This window comes from Macaca nemestrina, chromosome 5 (genome assembly GCF_043159975.1).
Source record: "Macaca nemestrina isolate mMacNem1 chromosome 5, mMacNem.hap1, whole genome shotgun sequence".
Lineage (NCBI taxonomy): Eukaryota > Metazoa > Chordata > Mammalia > Primates > Cercopithecidae > Macaca > Macaca nemestrina.
Window position 1 is genome coordinate 120,994,362 of NC_092129.1, and position 17,290 is coordinate 121,011,651.

Sequence of the window (17,290 nt, forward strand, 5' to 3'; positions counted from 1 at the left end):
ATATTTCAATCTGTATATTTTTTACTAGCAAGTTTATTACTTCTCTCTAATATGTCTATTATTAAAATAATATATTAAGTTATTAAATTTCAGGTAATAATTTTCAGACTCAGAGTTCTTGTCTCTTTTATAGATTTCAGTTTTCTAGTGGAATTCCCTATTTGTCTTCTATATTTTTATATGTATTCATCATAGGTATTTTTAAATGTCTATCCAATAATCACAATATCTCAATCGTATATTTCTACTGTCAATTTGTCTCTTGACATTTGTTAATCAGCATTTAAGAAACTTTTTTAATTAATGGCAGACATTTTGTTTCAAACATTGAAAAGCTCCATCTAATGTTAACAACTCCCAAAGAGTATTTTAATTTTTTTTTTTTTTTTCTGGCAGACAGAATAGGAATACACGATCACATTTTAGGCAAGTGTGGTTTTCAGGCAGTTTAAGCTGTTTTTGTTGTTGTTGTTGTTGTTGTTGCTGCTGCTGTTGTTTTTGTTTTGTTTTGTTTTCCTGGTTTGTTCTTCAAGATATGTCCCTCTGTTGTGTTCATTGAAAGCTAGAAGTGTTTAACAAGACTATTAGATATTGCAGGCCCTAAACCCCAACTTTTATCTGCCTTGCACTACTAGACTGCTAATGCTTTACTTTTATGTAATTTCATACTACAAATGCAAGGTTGAAAGGGAAAAAGTGCCTCTGTAGAATAGGGCTGATCAAATTTTGGGCTCACTCTCTGTTCTTCTCTTCATGAACCTATCTCCTTGACCACACTGAATGCTAGTATTTTCTTTTCATTCAAAGAAGCTGCTGAAAACTCCTGCTACTTCTTTCCGCTTATCTAGATGCAACTACTTATCTGGCAGCAAATGGACAAATGTCCTGGTTTGAAAATCAGAGTCCACTGTAGTCTTAACTTTGCTTGCTTTTTGCCTCTCTAGATTTAGAAGATCTAGTCAACTTCAGTTGTTCTTGTAACAATTCAACAATTACTATATATATATATATAAAAAAAATTCAGTTTCTACACTTGTTTTTGGTTAACTGATGTTTGGCAGGTTTTTTTTTTTTTAATTTATCATTTTGTAGATAGTTGTTGTTAATATAAGTACATTCCCATTTTGTTTTCGTTTGCTAAAAGAAATTTTTAGCATGTGTATTGAATTTTATAAAATAATTTTCAGCTCTGAAATGATAAAAGCATTTTTCCTTCTCTGAAATATTTTCTTGTGTTGAGGCATATTTCCACTTCTGGAATATTTCCGGCTCAAATTATATAATGTATTTTAAATACATTACTGTTTTTGACTATCTAAACTTATGTTTTTTTGAAGAAAAATTGACTTTTTGATCCTAAAAATATTGGCTGAATTTCTATTTGTTGTTATATGCTTGCCAGAATTTGGTAGCGAGGTTTTGATAGTCTCAAAAAATAATTTGAGTAGTTTTTCCTGTTTTTCTATTCTCCTCACCTATGTGGCATAAGAGAGGAAATAAAGACTTGGGAGTAATTTTGTTTGAGTCTATGTTAGCAAATCTCCCTCCTTTGGTATATTTTTGAATGTTTACTGGTTTAGTACGATCTTCTATTTCATCTTGAATACATTTTCCTCATTTATATTTTCTTATATTTATCCACTTCATATAAGTCTGTGTTCGTAAATTACATATTGCTGGATTCTCTTGTTCTTCCTCCTTCTTTGTTTTTCCTATTCTGGTTATCTCTTATTATATGGTTTAAATGTTTATAAAAATAAGTAATGTATAGATGAATAGGTTTGAGCCAATGGTGGTACTTCTGTCAATTATTCCTTGATGTTGTTAAATCTAGACTGTTTTGCCTAGAGGCAATGGCTGCTACTAATTAATGATAATTATTTGTTGCTAGGCTTAAGAATATTATAGTTATTACTACCTTCAAGGCTTAACTACATTTATGAAGTAGAAATTATTAGTACTTTACATATGAAGGCACCTGAGGCTTAGAGAACTTGAGTAGGCTACTTGGAAAAATTAAGTAGGTTAGTAGATATCAAAGACAAAATTATAAGATGATCCTCGAGATTCCCATCTCCTGGTGTACATGCCCTATAAAATCTCCCCTTGGGTGTGAGTGAAACCTGTAAATATGATATTTCTTCCATGATTATATTATATGTAGAAAGAGACTTTACAGTGTAATTAACACCCCCTATAAGTGACTTTTATATAATCAAACATGTGGTTGTCCTAGATGGGCTGCCCTAATTAGATGGGCCTTTAACAAAACAAGAAGTAGCAGCAGAGATTCTCCTGTTCTTAAAAAAACAAACTGGCATGCTGTGAGAGGAGGAGGCCATGTGTCAAGGACCTGCAAATACCTTCTAAATGCTGAGAGTAGTCCTTACCTGGTAGCTAGCAAGAAAAGGAGACCTAAGTCCTAGAGGCAGAATGAAGTGAATTCTGCTGCAATCATTGAACTTGGAAGAGAACTGCATTTCCTAGATGAGGTCACATCCCAGTCAATATCTTGATTTCAGCATGGTGAGACCAAAAGCAAAGGATTTAGGTAACTGACACTTGCACACTGACTTATTGAAACTGTGAGACAGTACATTTATGTTGTTTTAAGACACTAAATTTGTAGTAACTTTTTAGGCAGTGAGAGAAAACTAATACACTAGATGTCTAGAGATTTAATAAGCATCAGAGATATTGTTCAAAAATTATCTTTCTAATTTCAAAAGTCATGTTCACAATTATGCTATCCATCTTATTTTAGTACGTATGTTACTGATAACAAAAATTTAAAATATCTGGCTGTTGACCTGAAAAAGTGAATTACTATATAGTTTATGCAATTATAACCATCAAATTTGACAGCTTTGTCTTTAGATTTTTCTCGCTGACTGCAGAGTTCAATATGCTAGACCTGTGTTTTTATCATCTTCTGTCCTTCCTGTCTCATGCCTATTTTCAAATTATATATAAACTGTTTTATCTAAGTTTGGTGGGAAGAGTAAGGCCTACTTTGTAGTGAGAAGTAAAAAAATGATACGATTCTAATTTAATAAATCATGCAAACCTTTACTCCTTTTGGTAAATACATTTTAATAATACTTTCCTCTTCCATCAAAATTGGCTCAAAATGTGCTTCTAAAAATAGTGCTTTACTTTAATATGTGGCTACTGTATTAACCAGTGGAAATTTAAATAACAGTTATTTTAAATTACTGGAATCAATTATTCAATGTTGAATGAGAAACTGCTTTGCAGCAAGAATGTCTAAATTCAGGAAAATGCTTCTGAATCAAGTGAGATACTGATGAATAAAAATCCTCAAACTCTGGGTTATTTTTAGTTGCTGTGCACTTTTGTTCTCCTCATCATTTACATTTTGTAATTTTAATTTTTAAATTCTATTTTCTTCATTTTATGTTTTCTTTTTGTAAATAGTTCATCATATCTGGAATTCAATGCTATAGTACCTGATACTTTAATGATAATGATACCTCTGAAATTGATAATTTTCTACTAATTACCAGTTATTAAAAATACCAATAGTTATTAACCTTTAAGAAATATATGAATTTACGGAAAAATTTGATTGACTTTTTGACTCACTAAATTTGTTTCAAAATATTATTGAGGCATCAAAATAAAAACCAGTAGTGTGCTTATGCTTTTGTCTTTACAGAAATAGTTTATACCCCTTAATATGAGAAATTTCAGAACATAACGAATGGGCATTTTCCAAAGATTTTATGCATATGCCATTTATGCTACTGAGTGGGATGATTTTCTCCCACTCACCACAGCTGATGTTGTCTTGCCTATTGTGGAATTGCTTTCATTTTACATAGCACATTCATAAAACAAAATATAATCATTATATTTAATTTTTATGTAAGTCCTCTTTTAATGTTTACAAAAAAAAGAAAAAAAGAAGCCAAATGCAACCAATGAAAACTGCAAATGTTACCATACTCACAGAGGAAGTTAATAATGTAGGGAGCACGATACGTGAAAAAAAATGCTGCTAAAATCCAGCAAAATTTGAATACTCTTAAAGAATATTCCGAGTGGAGAATTAGTATATGTGTCAGGAATAAAGCACAACGTTGATAAGGTAGCTCTCATTCTTGTGCTTTTAAGCTAGTTATTAATAACTAGCATGGAAAACCAATTGGCCCTGTTCAACCAAAGCACAGTACTGAGTAGAACTTCTTATACATTTAAACTATTGTAACTTAAATGCACATACATGGGGCATGAATTTATTTTTCTTCATGGTTACCATGTTTCACTGTTATGTTTGTTAAAAAAAAAAAAAATGTTGTCCAAATGTAGGAAACTGATACAGGATCATTTTGAATTTTGTTTTGGGTACTAACTTCAGCCTTTACATTATTGGTCATATAATGTTTGTCCTTTTCTGTTTATTTAATCAACATTAATTAAACATAGGGTGCTAGATCTGCACAGGATGTTGAGATGTATTAAACTAAGACGTGTTTTGTAATCTTAGGGCTCCTACTCATCACATTGTGCTTATGAGTATATAGACTTCTTAACTCTATCAACAAATGGAGAAACTGGGCTGGCATTATCTAAGACAACTCTGTTCAGTAGAAATTAAATCAGATCTCTCTTTGTGTTTTAACTTTTCTAGTAGCCACTACAAAAAAGTTAAGGAAATAAATGAAATTAATTGAAATCATACGTTTCATTTAACTCTTTATATCAAAATTATTTCCATTTCAACCAAATGCAAATAATAAAAAAAATAGTGAGATACTTGGCATTCATTTTTAATACTAAATTTTCAACATTCAATGTGTATTTTATATTTATAGCACATCTCAATTGGTACTAGCCATGTTACAATGTTTTGTAGCCACATGTGGCTACTGTATTGAAAAGTACAGATTTAAATAAGTTAACGCTGATTTTACCATTTTTATAATGCTATATCTAGATTCTCTACAGAAAAAAGCCCCAAATCTAATTTTTGACAAGAGCTCTATTCTTCAAAAATATTTTTTTCACATAGAAAGTATTTTTACAGAGCAATTTAAAGTGTTTCTTTTGTTTGTTTGTTTGCCCAATACTAGGAAAGCAAAATTTTACCTCTAGTATTTTGAATTACATCTTCATAGGGCAATTCTCTGTTTAAGAAAACACTATGAAAAGTTTTACGATTTTGATTGGCCAAAAGTTCTGTTAATTTATTTTAAATATTTATCTGTAACAATAAATCTGTCAAAAGTTTCCTTATTTATAGTTATATTTTTAACTCGTGAGCTAGTTGCTGAGTTATTTAGTTATTTAGTTATACTTCATCATCTACCATCATATTACTAACATGCTATTTTTCTTTTAAAACATTTAACAAAGATAATAATTGTACATTGTGAGCATAATGCATAAATCTTTAAAACCTTCTGCAGAATCTATTGAATTACTAGAAAACTTTATTTAATTAGATACTAAAGAATACTGTTCACACAGTTTTAAAAATGGGGTAAAAGTCATTTGGGGGGAGTATTGGCATTCTATAAAACTAAAAAAATTATAAATTGACAGATATATCAAAATAGCCAGGAGTAATATCTGTATTATAGGCTTAATAGTAAGAAATAGCCTAAAAATATATAATTTCATATTCCCTTAGAGCTACCAGTGTGTGTGCCTATCTGGTTGGGAAGGAAATTTTTGTGAGCAAGAATCCAATGAGTGTAAAATGAATCCTTGCAAGAACAATTCCACCTGTACTGACCTTTACAAAAGCTATCGGTGAGTACGTTTTTAGTTTTCTTCATGAAATTACTTGGAGTGCTCAGTGTCCTTCGGATACATCCAGACATTATTTTCACTTTAGATACATTTAATTAAAATAACCACCCAGAGATGAAGAGCCATTCACTAACAAGATAGTATCGCAATCATTTGAAATTTGAAAATACTGAAGGCCAGATGTCAACAAAGTATAAATAAATTTTAACTTGAAAATGCAATTTTCTGATATGGTAAATGATACAAATGCATTTACTTCTTCAAAACATGTTTTTGCCATCTTAACATTGTTTTGAACCTTTCCATGCAGTATGAGAACTACCATACTATGCCAAGAAAGGAGTGAGTCCACCAAATTAAGACTTCGGTTTTCTTACTTAGAGATTATTGTGAGTTTGGATTATTTTAGTAAAATTTTTAATATATTTTATAATATAAACTATCCACATATTCCATAATTCAATTGTATTAATTAGTTTTTAGATGATAATTCTGAAGAAACTCTAAATAGAAATTCTGAGTAGGTGTTTATGTCTATGTCCACCTTCTAATGGAGTTGGTTTTTGCTTGTTAAATAAGTTCCTTATAGATTCAGCATATCACACATTTGTTGGATGCATAGATTGTGACTATTTTTCCCATTCTGTCAGTTGTCTGTTTACCCTGTTGATAACTGTTGATAATTTGCTATGCAGAAGCTCTTTGGTTTAATCTCACTTGTCAATTTTTGGTTTTGTTGCAATTGCTTTGGTGGACTCACTCATAAATTATTTATCAAGGCTGATGTCCAGATGGTGTTTTCTAGATTTTCTTCTAGGATTCTTATAGGTCTTATATTTATATATTTAAATCGTCCTGGGTTACTTTTTTGTATATAGCAAAAGGTAAGGGTCCAGTTTCAGTCCTCTGCATATGGATAGCCAACTATCCCAGCACCATTTATTGAATAAGGGGAACTTCCCTCATTGCTTATTTTTGCTGATTTGTCAAATATTAGATAGCTGCCTGTATGTTGCTTTATTTCTGGGTTTGCTATTCTGTTCCACTGATCTATGTGTCCATTATTGTTGTTTTACCTGTGCCTTGCTGCCCTGCTGTTTTTGGTTACTGTAGACTTACAGTATAGTTTGAAGTCAGATAACATGATGCCTCTGTCTCTTTTTTTGTTTCCTCTCTAACATTGCTTTGGTTATTCAACCTCTTTTTTCATTCTACACACATTTTAATGTATTTTTTCTCTAATTCTGTGAAAAATGACATTCGTAGGTTGATAGGTTGAATCTGTGCATTGCTTTGGGCATTATGGCCATTTTAATGATATGAATTCTTCCAAGCCACGAACACGGGATATTTTTTCATTTGTTTGTGTCATTACTCATTACTTTTAGCAGTGTTTTGTAGTTCTCTTTGTACAGATCTTTCACATCCGTGGTTAGATGTATTCTTTGGTTTTCATTCGTTTGTTTGGTTGGTTGGTTGGTTTTGGTGTGTGTGCTATTGTAAATGGGATTGTATATTGTAAATGGATTCTTGATTTGGCTCTTAGCCTGAATGTTATTGGTGCATAGAAATGTTACTGATTGGTACACAATAATTTTGTATCCTGAAACTTTACCAATTTTTTTTTATCAGTTCCAGGAGCGTTTTGGTGGAGTCCTCAGCATCTTCTAGGTGTTGAATCATATCATCAGTAAAGAGAGATAGTTTGACTTCTTTTATTCATTTTTGGATACCTTTTAGTTATTTCTCTTGCCTGATAGCTCTGGCTCGGACTTCTGGTACTGTGTTGAATAGGAGTTGTGAGTCTGGGCTTGTTTCAGTCCTCCAGGGTAATGCTTATAGACTTTGCCCATTCAGTATGATGTTGGCTGTGGGTTTACCATAGATGATTCTTATTATTTTGAGATATGTTTCTTAGATGCCTAGTCTATTTAGGATTTTAACATGATGTATTTTGTAGCAGAATTTTCCACTTCTATTGGGATCATCATGTGTTTTTTGTTTTTAATTCTGTTTATGGGGTGAATCACATTTATTGATTTGTGTATGTTGAAGCAATTGCATCCCAGGAATGAAGCTTAGTTGGAGAATTAACTTTTTGATGTGCTGCCATATTTGGTTTCCTAGTATTTTGTTGAGGAGTTTTACATCTAGGGTCATAAGGTGTTTTTGTGTTGTATCTTTGTCAGGTTTTGGTATCTGGATAATACTGGCTTCATAGAGTGAGTTAGGGACGAGTTCCTTCTACTTGATTGTTTTATTTTTTATTTTGGAATAGTTACAGTAGAATGGGTACCAACTTTTCTTTTTACATCTGGTGAAATTTGGCATGAATCCATCTGGTCTTGAGCTTATTTTGTTGGTAGGTTGTTTTTATTAAATTACTCATTCAATTTCAAAACTTGTTATTTTCAGGATTTCAATGTTTTTCTCATTCAATCTTGGGAGGTTGTGTGTTACCAGGTATTTATCATTTCCTTTAGATTTTCTAGTTTATGTGTATGCAAGTGTTCATAAGGGTTTCTCAGAATCATTCTACATCTGTGGGATCGGTTTTAATGTCACCTTTGTGATCTCTCATTGTACTTATTTGGATTTTCTGTCATTTTTTACTTTGTTAGTGTAGACAGTGGTTTATCAATCTTGTTTATGCTTTCAAAAAAACAACTTTTGGTTAAATTTATTCTTTCCCTGGATTTTGGGGTCTTAATTTTGTTCAGTTCTGCTCTGATTTTAGTTATTTTCTTTTGCTTCGTTTGGAATTAGTTTGCTCTTATGTTTCTGGTTTTCCAAGTATGCTATTAGATCATTAGTTTGAGATCTTTCTGACATTTTGAGATTTAACAAGTGCCCCATAAACATATGAAAAAAAAATGTTCAACATCACTAATCAGAGAAATCCAAATCAAAACCACAAGGAGATAACATCTCACACAAACCAGCATTGCTATTATTAAAAAATTAAAAAACCAACAGATGCTGGTAAGGCATTAGAGAAAAGAGAAAGTTTAAACATTGTTGTTGGGAATACAAATTAGTTCAGCTACTGTGGAGAGCAATAAAAAAGAAATTCTGAGTAGCTATTGCTATTATTCCAAAAGCTTAATAATCAAATATATATTTATAATTTTTTTTGAGGCAGAGTCTCACTCTGTTTCCCAGGCTGGAGTGCAGTGGCATGATCTTGGCTCACTGCAACCTCCATCTCCTGGGTTCAAGTTAATCTCCTGCCTCAGCTTCCTGAGTAGCTGGGATTACCAGTGCCTGCCACCATGCCTAGCTAATTTTTGTATATTTGTAGTAGAGATAGGGTTTCACCATGTTAGCCAGGCTAATCAACTTTCTATCTTAGGATTTTTCTGTTCTGGACATTTCATATAAATGGAATCATGCAATATATGTTGTTTGTGACTGGTTTGTTTTGCTTAGCATGATGTTTTCAAGATTTATGTCATAGCAGGTATAAGGACTTTGTTTCTTTTTTATGGCCAGATAACATTACAATTACTTATATTAGCCATGACAGATGATTGCTTTGTTACTCTTTTGGTTTGGGTGATGTTCCTTGTTTTGTCTCTAATTAATATGATTAATTAACATTACATCATAAAGTTACAGCAAATTTATTTTTCAGCTGATAAACATGTTGATTATTACAACTTTTTTGTCTGTTATGAATAATGCTGCTATAAACATGTATAATATATGTCTAGACATACATTTTCAATTCTTTTGCATATAAAACTAGGAGTAGAATTGCTGGATCATAGAGTAACTCTATGCTTAACTTTTAGAGGAACTCCCAAACTCTTTTCCAAAGTGAATGTACTATTTTTGCCGTACCACCAGCAGTGTATGAGAGTGTCAACTTCTCCACATCTTGCCAATATTTGTTGATGTTTGTCTTTTTAACCCTTCTAGTGGGTGTGAGGTGGTATTTCAATGCATCTCCCTAAGGACTAATAATACTGCTCATCTTAACATGTGCTTTCTGACCTCGTGTATTTCTTTTTGGGAGAATATCTCCTCATATCATCTGCCTATTTGGGAATGGAGTTATGTACCTTTTATTTTAGTTGTAAGACGTTTTATGTATTTTGGATACAATCCCCTTATCAAATATGATTTGAAAATATTTTCTTCCATTATGTGAGTTGTCTTTTTCTTCACGGTGTCCTTTGAGGCACAAACAATTTTAATATTGAGGACAACCAATTGACTCATTTTCTTTTGTCACTTTTGCTTTTCATATCATAGCTAAGAAATTGTTGTCTAACTCAAGATTATAATAATTTTATTCCTTAATTTCTTCTATAAACTTTATATTTTTAGGTCTTATATTGAGATATAATCCATTTTGAGTTAGTTAATTTATATGTGTGGGGTGTGAGATAAGGGCCCTGCCTCATTCTTCTACACATGAATATCCAGGTGTCTCAGGATAATTTCTTAAAAATACTATTTTTTCATATTAAATTATCTTAGTACTTTTATTTAAAACCAATTAGACAAACACGTAACGATATCTAGACACTATATTCTATTTATCTTTATTCTAATACCACACCCTCTTATTGTAGCCTTTAGTAGGTTTGAAGTCAGGAAGTATGAATCCAACTTATTTTTTTGTTTTAACATTGTTTTGCTAAACTGGGCTCCTTGTACTTCCATATGAATTTTAGTATCAGCTTGTTACTTTCTGAAGAAAATGGCAACCATAACTTTAATAGGGATTTTGTTGAATCTTCTTTAATTTCTTTCAATAATATTTTATGGTTTTCAGTGTATACTTGTACTTCTTAGAATCTGTTCTTAAGAATTTGAATCTTTTTATGTTATTAGAAATGGAATTGTCTTAACGCCATTTTCAGATTGTTCTTTGCTAGTATATAGAAACACCACTGATTTTTGTATATTGATCATGTATTTTTCAACATTAGTAAACTTATTTATTAGTTATAATAATTTTTGGTCGATTCCTTAGGATTTTTAATATCTGATAATGGAGATAATTTTGCTCCTACTTTTCCAATATTGATACTTTTTTCCGTTTTCTGTTTAATTATCCCAACAACTTCCAGTACAATGTTGAATAGAAATGACAGACTAACTATCCTTGTCTTTTTCCTGAGCTTAAAAGAAAATCAAGCCGTCTTTCATCAAAAAGTATGATGTTAGCTGTAGATTTTTCATAGGACACTTTACCAGACTTTGTACATTCCCTTCTGTTTCTGGTTTGTTGAGTGTTTTGTTTTTTATAAAAAAAAGTGTAGAATGTTTTCAAATGCTATCAATGAAGCTATTTATATGTGTAATTTATGTTATATTATATTAATATGGTATATTGCATTCAGTGATTTTCTAATTTAAAACCAACCTTGTAGTACTAATATATATCCCAATTGGTCATAATGTATATTTCTTTGGATATGTTGCTTAATTCCATTTGCTAGTACTTGATGAAGGAATTTGGGGTCTGTATTCATAAGGCATTTTGATCTGTATTTTAAATTTTTTGTCATATCTTTGACTGGATTTAGTATCTGGGTAATATTAGCCACATAGAACATGTTAATAATTTTCCCCTTCTCTTTTGGAACAGTTGCAGAAGGATTGGTGTTCGTTATTCTGTAAACATTTGGTAAAATTTACTGGTAGAGCAACGTACTCATGCTTACTTTGTGGAACACATTTTTATTACTAAATCACTCTCTTTGCTTATTGTAAGTTTATTGATATGCTGTACTTTTTTGGGGTTACTTTCAGTGGTTTTGCCTTTCTTTAAAGTTATCGATTTCATTTAGGTTTTATAATTGGTTAGCATGTAATTGTTTAGTATTCTCTTTGAATCCTTTTTTTATTTTTGGAAGATTGTAGTATTTTCTTCTCTTTCATTGCTGATTCTCGTAATGTGAGTCTTCTCTATTTTTTCTTGATCAGTATAGTTAATAGTTTTTCAGTTTCTGAAAGTGCCAATTTTAGAATTCATTGTTTTATTCTATTGCTTTTTTATTCTCTGCTTTATTAATTTATGCTTTAATTTTCATTATGTCCTCCTTCCTCTTGCTATGAATTTAGTTTTCACTCTTGAATACAAAGTGTGTCTATTACAAATAGCATATAGTTGAACAATTTTTTCGTTAAACACATTCTGCCATTTGTCTTTTGATTGGAATGTTTACTCAATTTACATTTATTTTAATTACTGATAAGGTAGAGTTTACTTCTACTATTTCGCCATTTGTTTTCTATATGTCTTTTTCTGTTTTGCTCCTGCATTCCTCCATTATTGCCTTACTTTGTGTAAAATAGATATTTTTCTGATATACCACTTTAATACCCTTGTTACATTTATTGTATTTTTTTTAATTAATGGTTGCCCTATAGATTGCAAGTAACCTCTTAAGATAAAGCAATTACATAGCATTAATAGTGACTTAATTTTAATAATGTGCAAAAATATTGTTCCACCATTGCCCCCCTTTTTTCTACTCCCTTATTTTATTATTGTGATACAAATTATATCTTATACATTATAAGCCCATCAACAAACTGTTATAATTATGGCTTTATGATCCATCTTTTAAATCATATAGAAAGAGAAAAGAGTTATGAACAAAGCATACTTATACTGGTTTTAATATTTACTAATATAGTTACCATTACTGGATCTCATTATTTTTATGTGTAAATAATTAAGATTGTATAGTTTATTTTCATTTTAGCTTAAAGGACTATCATTACTATTCTTTATATGTTGGTCTGCTAGTTATGAATTCTCCCAGTTCTTATTTGTCTGAAAATGTCTTAATTTCTGCTTTTATTGAGAAGGTAGCATTGTGGGATATAGAATTCATGGTTGATAGTCTTTTTTTCTTTTAGCACTTCAAATATATCATCCTGCTGCTGTCTCGTCTACATGGTGGCTTCTGATGGGAAATCAATTGTTGTTCTTATGAGGATCCTTGTATGTAATAAATCACATTTTTCTCTATGCTATCACTATTATCTCTTTGTGTTTGACAGTTTGACTATCATGATTAACTTTCGATTTCTTTGAATTTTTTCTACTTTGAGTTTGATGAGATTCATGGATGTGTAGATCAAAATTTTTTCATAAAATTCAGAGAGTTTTGGCCATTATTTTTTCAAAGGATTTATCCCTTTTCCTTTTGGAACTCTCATATATGAGTAGATCTCTGAGGATCTACGCATTTATTTTTTTCTGATGATCCTCTGAAACAATTATCTTAATAAACTTATCTTTATGTTCACTGCTTCTTTCTTCTGCCAAATTAAGTCTCTTGTTGTGCTCAATTAGTAATTATTTTATTTTTTCCAATAACTTTTTTAAAAAATATACTTTAAGTTCTGGGATACATGTGCAGAATGTGCAGGTTTTTTACATAGGTCTACACGTGCCATACACATGCCATGGTGGTTTACTGCATCCATCAATCCGTCATCTACATTAGGTATTTCTCCTAATGTTATCCCTCCCCTAGGCCCCCCACCTCCCAACAGGCCCTGGTGTGTGATGTTGCCCTCCCTGTGTGCTCATTGTTCAACTCCCACTTAGGAGTAAGAACATACAGTATTTGGCTTTCTGTTCCTGTGTTGGTTTGCTGAGAATGATGGTTTCCTTGTTCATCCATGTCCCTGCAAAAGGCATAAACTCATTCCTTTTTTAAGGCTGCAGAGTATTTCATGCTGTATGTGTGCCACATTTTCCTTATCCAGTATATCACTGATGGGCATTTGGATTGGTTCCAAGTCTTTGCTTTGTGAACAGTGCTGCAATAAACATACATATGCATGTGTCTTTATAGTAGAAAGTTTTATAATCCTTCAGATATATACCCAGTAATGGGATTGATGGCTCAAATGGTATTTCTAGTTCTAGATATTTGAGGAATTGCCACACTGTCTTCCATAGTGGTGGAACTAATTTACACTCCTACCAACAGTGTAAAAGCATTCCTATTTCTCCACATCCTCTTCAGCATCTGTTGTTTCCTGACTTTTTAATGATCGCCATTCTAACTGGTGTGAAATTGTATCTTATTGTGGTTTTGATTTGCATTTCTCTAATGACCGGTAATGATGAGCTTTTTCCCATGTTTGTTGGCCACATAAATGCCTCCTTTTGAGAAGTGTTTGTTCATATCCTTCACCGCTTTTGATGAAGTTGTTTATTTTTTCCTTATACATTTGTTTTTCAGTTTTTATAATTTTCAACTTTAAAAAAAATTAATAATTTATTCCTTTATTTTTATTATTGATTTGGTATGACATCAATCTCCTACTTTCCTTAATTGATTATATATAGTTTCTATTTCTTTGAACAAGTTTACTATAGCTGACTTAATATATTTGTCAAGTAAATCCAGTATTCAGGTGACCTCAAAGGCAGTTTCTATTTACTGGTTTTATTTCTGTGCATAGCCCATACTTTTATTTGTTTGTATGACTTATAATATTTTCCGGTAACTTGACATGTTAAATAGTATAACTTGGTACATCTGGAAGTCAAATCCTGCTCTTTCCTAGTAGTTACTGTTTTTGATTTTGTTGTTTCTACTATTTGTCTAGTGTTTCACTGGGATTGTTCTTTGCCATGTGTGGCCCTTGAAGTCTCGCTTGATTAACTTAGTGTTCAGCTAAAATGAATAATTTGACAGAGATTTTTCTTAAATTTTTGGAACAAAAACATCTTCTAACCTTTCCTGAAGGACTCTGTGTGTATGCTGAGACATGTCTTCAGCGCTCAGCCAGGCAGTTTACAACTGTACTTTATTCTTTACTTTCTGCTTGTATAGAGCCTCAAGGTTAGTCAGAGATTAGAGATTAGGGCTGTTTATATATTTCTTAGGACTGTGTATACACTTGCATGCTGTGATATTTTCTGGTTTTCCAGGGTTTTTTCTAGCTTTCAAAGACTTCTAGGTACATCTAATTCCCGAGTTATTAAATCTTTAATTATATTGGTCAACCTAGAGTTGCCCTCAACTCAAATTATTGTCTCAAACACTGTGATATGAAGCAATTGCCACTGATTATTTTTAACAAGTTCTCTAGATATATGGTTTTATATAAGAGTGAATTTTTAGTCAGGTCAAATAAAGTCAGTCCCTGAGAATGGAGTTTTCCAGAGTGCTGTCAAACCAATGAAATAGTGACATTCCTTGGGAAGAGTCTTTTGAATCAGATTCATACTTTTACTGTCCCCTCCACTGGCTATTAGGTTGCTGGTTTCTCAGCTACCCTAATTGCAATGATGTTGGATTTCAAGTCCATTAAAGAGCTGGGGAGAGAGGGATGGTTGTTTACAACCACAAAGCTAATTAGGCTTATGAGACTCAATCATTTTTCTTGAATAAACATGGAGATTGTTTCAAGCCTTTAGTTCATTTGCATAGTTCTGAAACAGCTTATTTCAACTATATTTATCAATGCACAGGTTTCTTTTATGGAAGTGTATTTTTGACTAGTTCTTCTGCTATTACAGAAACAATTCTATCATGTTATATTTTATATTTATATTATTGGGGAGAGGGAGAATAAATATGGGTTCTACAATCACAGTGTCTTCAGTGTCTGCATATTAAGTTTGATTCTGTCTCTAAAGGTTGATGTGAATTGGGATAAGTAAGTTTACATTACATTTGCAAGCTTCCAGTTTCCTTAGCTAGAAAGTAGAATCAACAATAGTAATGTCTCACAGAATTATGGTGATAAATAATATTCTGTCCATAAGGTTTTAGTTAACTTTTTGATATATAGTTCACTCTAAATGTCATGGTTTTTGTTATTTAAAACATTTATCTTGTTTTCAAAAATATATGCATAGATAAGATTAGTGTGGCATTTTATAAATGATGAAACTTTTTAATCATATAGATATCAACTAATTCAATTTTATATATCTATATGTACAACAAATAACACTAAAAAGAGATTACTTAATCATCCCTTTATAATTTTGAAAAATTTTATTTTATTAAGGATTAAGGTTCTCTGTAGCTTTCCCACAAATTTCCGCTGATCAAAAATTTAAGGAGTCTCAGTGAAGGATATATGAATATCCTATTTAATTTTGTGAAGAGTTATTCTAATGAAATATTATAAAAATTATAAAGAAGAGTCTTAAATTTTATGCCATTTGAAGAAAATTATATACCACAATGAACACTTAAAATTACGTATTTTAATACATCAAATTAGAATTGCATTTCATGGAACATATGCTTATATTCCTTGAGAAAAAAAATAGATAAATGAATGTTTGATGAAATATCAAATCTATTTAGGTGATTTGTGTGTCCTAAGTTGCTGAACTACTTACATGTGCTCGTGTCTCTAAACAACTGGAGTTAACATAGTTTAGTGTTTACACAGTTTCAAGACATTAAAAAGCAAAGTGGGCTAGGGATGTAATTTGAATGCTGACTGCAACCTGCCTTCTGCTATTCCTGGCACGGTTTAAAATTTAACTGCCTTCTTTATTTCTGATTTTTCTTCCCCCAAAGCAGAGTCAACAGCTTTAGCTACAGATGGGGCTCTGTATGGCCGTTATTGGACCCAGATGCCACACTCTGGAGCATGTTTTGCCAACAGCATCTGGCTCTTTGCTGCCTGTGCAGTTGGCATTTGTGTTGATGCTTTGGCCTGCTTTTCTTATGGACACTACAAAGCTGACTTTCAGACAACATGAAGGTTTGCTCCCAGTTCACTGTAAGAATTTTCTTTCTTAGTTTATATTTTAGAAGTATTTAAATAGATGCCTTAGATCATGAAGCACTATGTATTAAAATTTTCATGTCTCTTATAAAAATATGTTTAAAATTTGTAATAGGTATAATAACTGAAAAAGTCTGACATTTATTAAGTAAAAACTTATGTTGATTTATGTGTATCTTAACACATCAAATAAAAACTATGAAAACTTTGGTGTGTTGTGTGTTACCAGAGATTTTATTTTGCTTTTTTTTTTTTTACCTTATTTATGCATAGAAGTCTTAAGTGCTAATATAAAAGCAAAGCCATGACAAAATTTTAGTTCAGGCAACAACAATCTATGGTACAGTGTCTATCTTTAAGAGTTAAAAGATTTTTCCTTCACAAAAACCAGAGGTTTGAACAAAATATGTGTGGGTAGGTAGATCACTCATCCCCTTATAGTACAGCTACACTGTGGTTTACAGAGATAAAAGACACAGGGAATTTTTAATATTTTACAATCATAATCTATTACTTGGGGAATTAATTATATATGCCTCTTTATATATGTATGCAAGTATATTTGTAGAATAAATTACTGTAAGTGTAACTGCTGGATCAAAGTGGTCTACATTCAATATTTGAGTAGCTTTTATTAAATTATCTTTTGGACAGATTCAATAAATTCACATAAGTAATTAAAGCAATTGTCTATAGCAGACACTTACAGTTTGTATCATTTTGTTCATGAGTAAATCTCTTAGATTTTATTTTATATATGAAAGAATTAAAA

The 17,290-nt window shown here is 31.4% G+C and overlaps 1 protein-coding gene across 1 annotated transcript in view; it reads left to right on the forward strand.

Annotated features, from left to right (window-relative positions):
* LOC105479558 (protein eyes shut homolog) overlaps nt 1-5,782 on the forward strand; it is a 325,034-nt gene extending 319,252 nt beyond the window's left edge. Inside the window, exon 5 of the mRNA XM_071096120.1 lies at nt 5,657-5,782. Within this exon, the coding sequence (XP_070952221.1) occupies nt 5,657-5,782 (126 nt within the window). The remainder of the gene's footprint in view (nt 1-5,656) is intronic.
* The last annotated feature ends 11,508 nt before the right edge of the window (nt 5,783-17,290 follow it).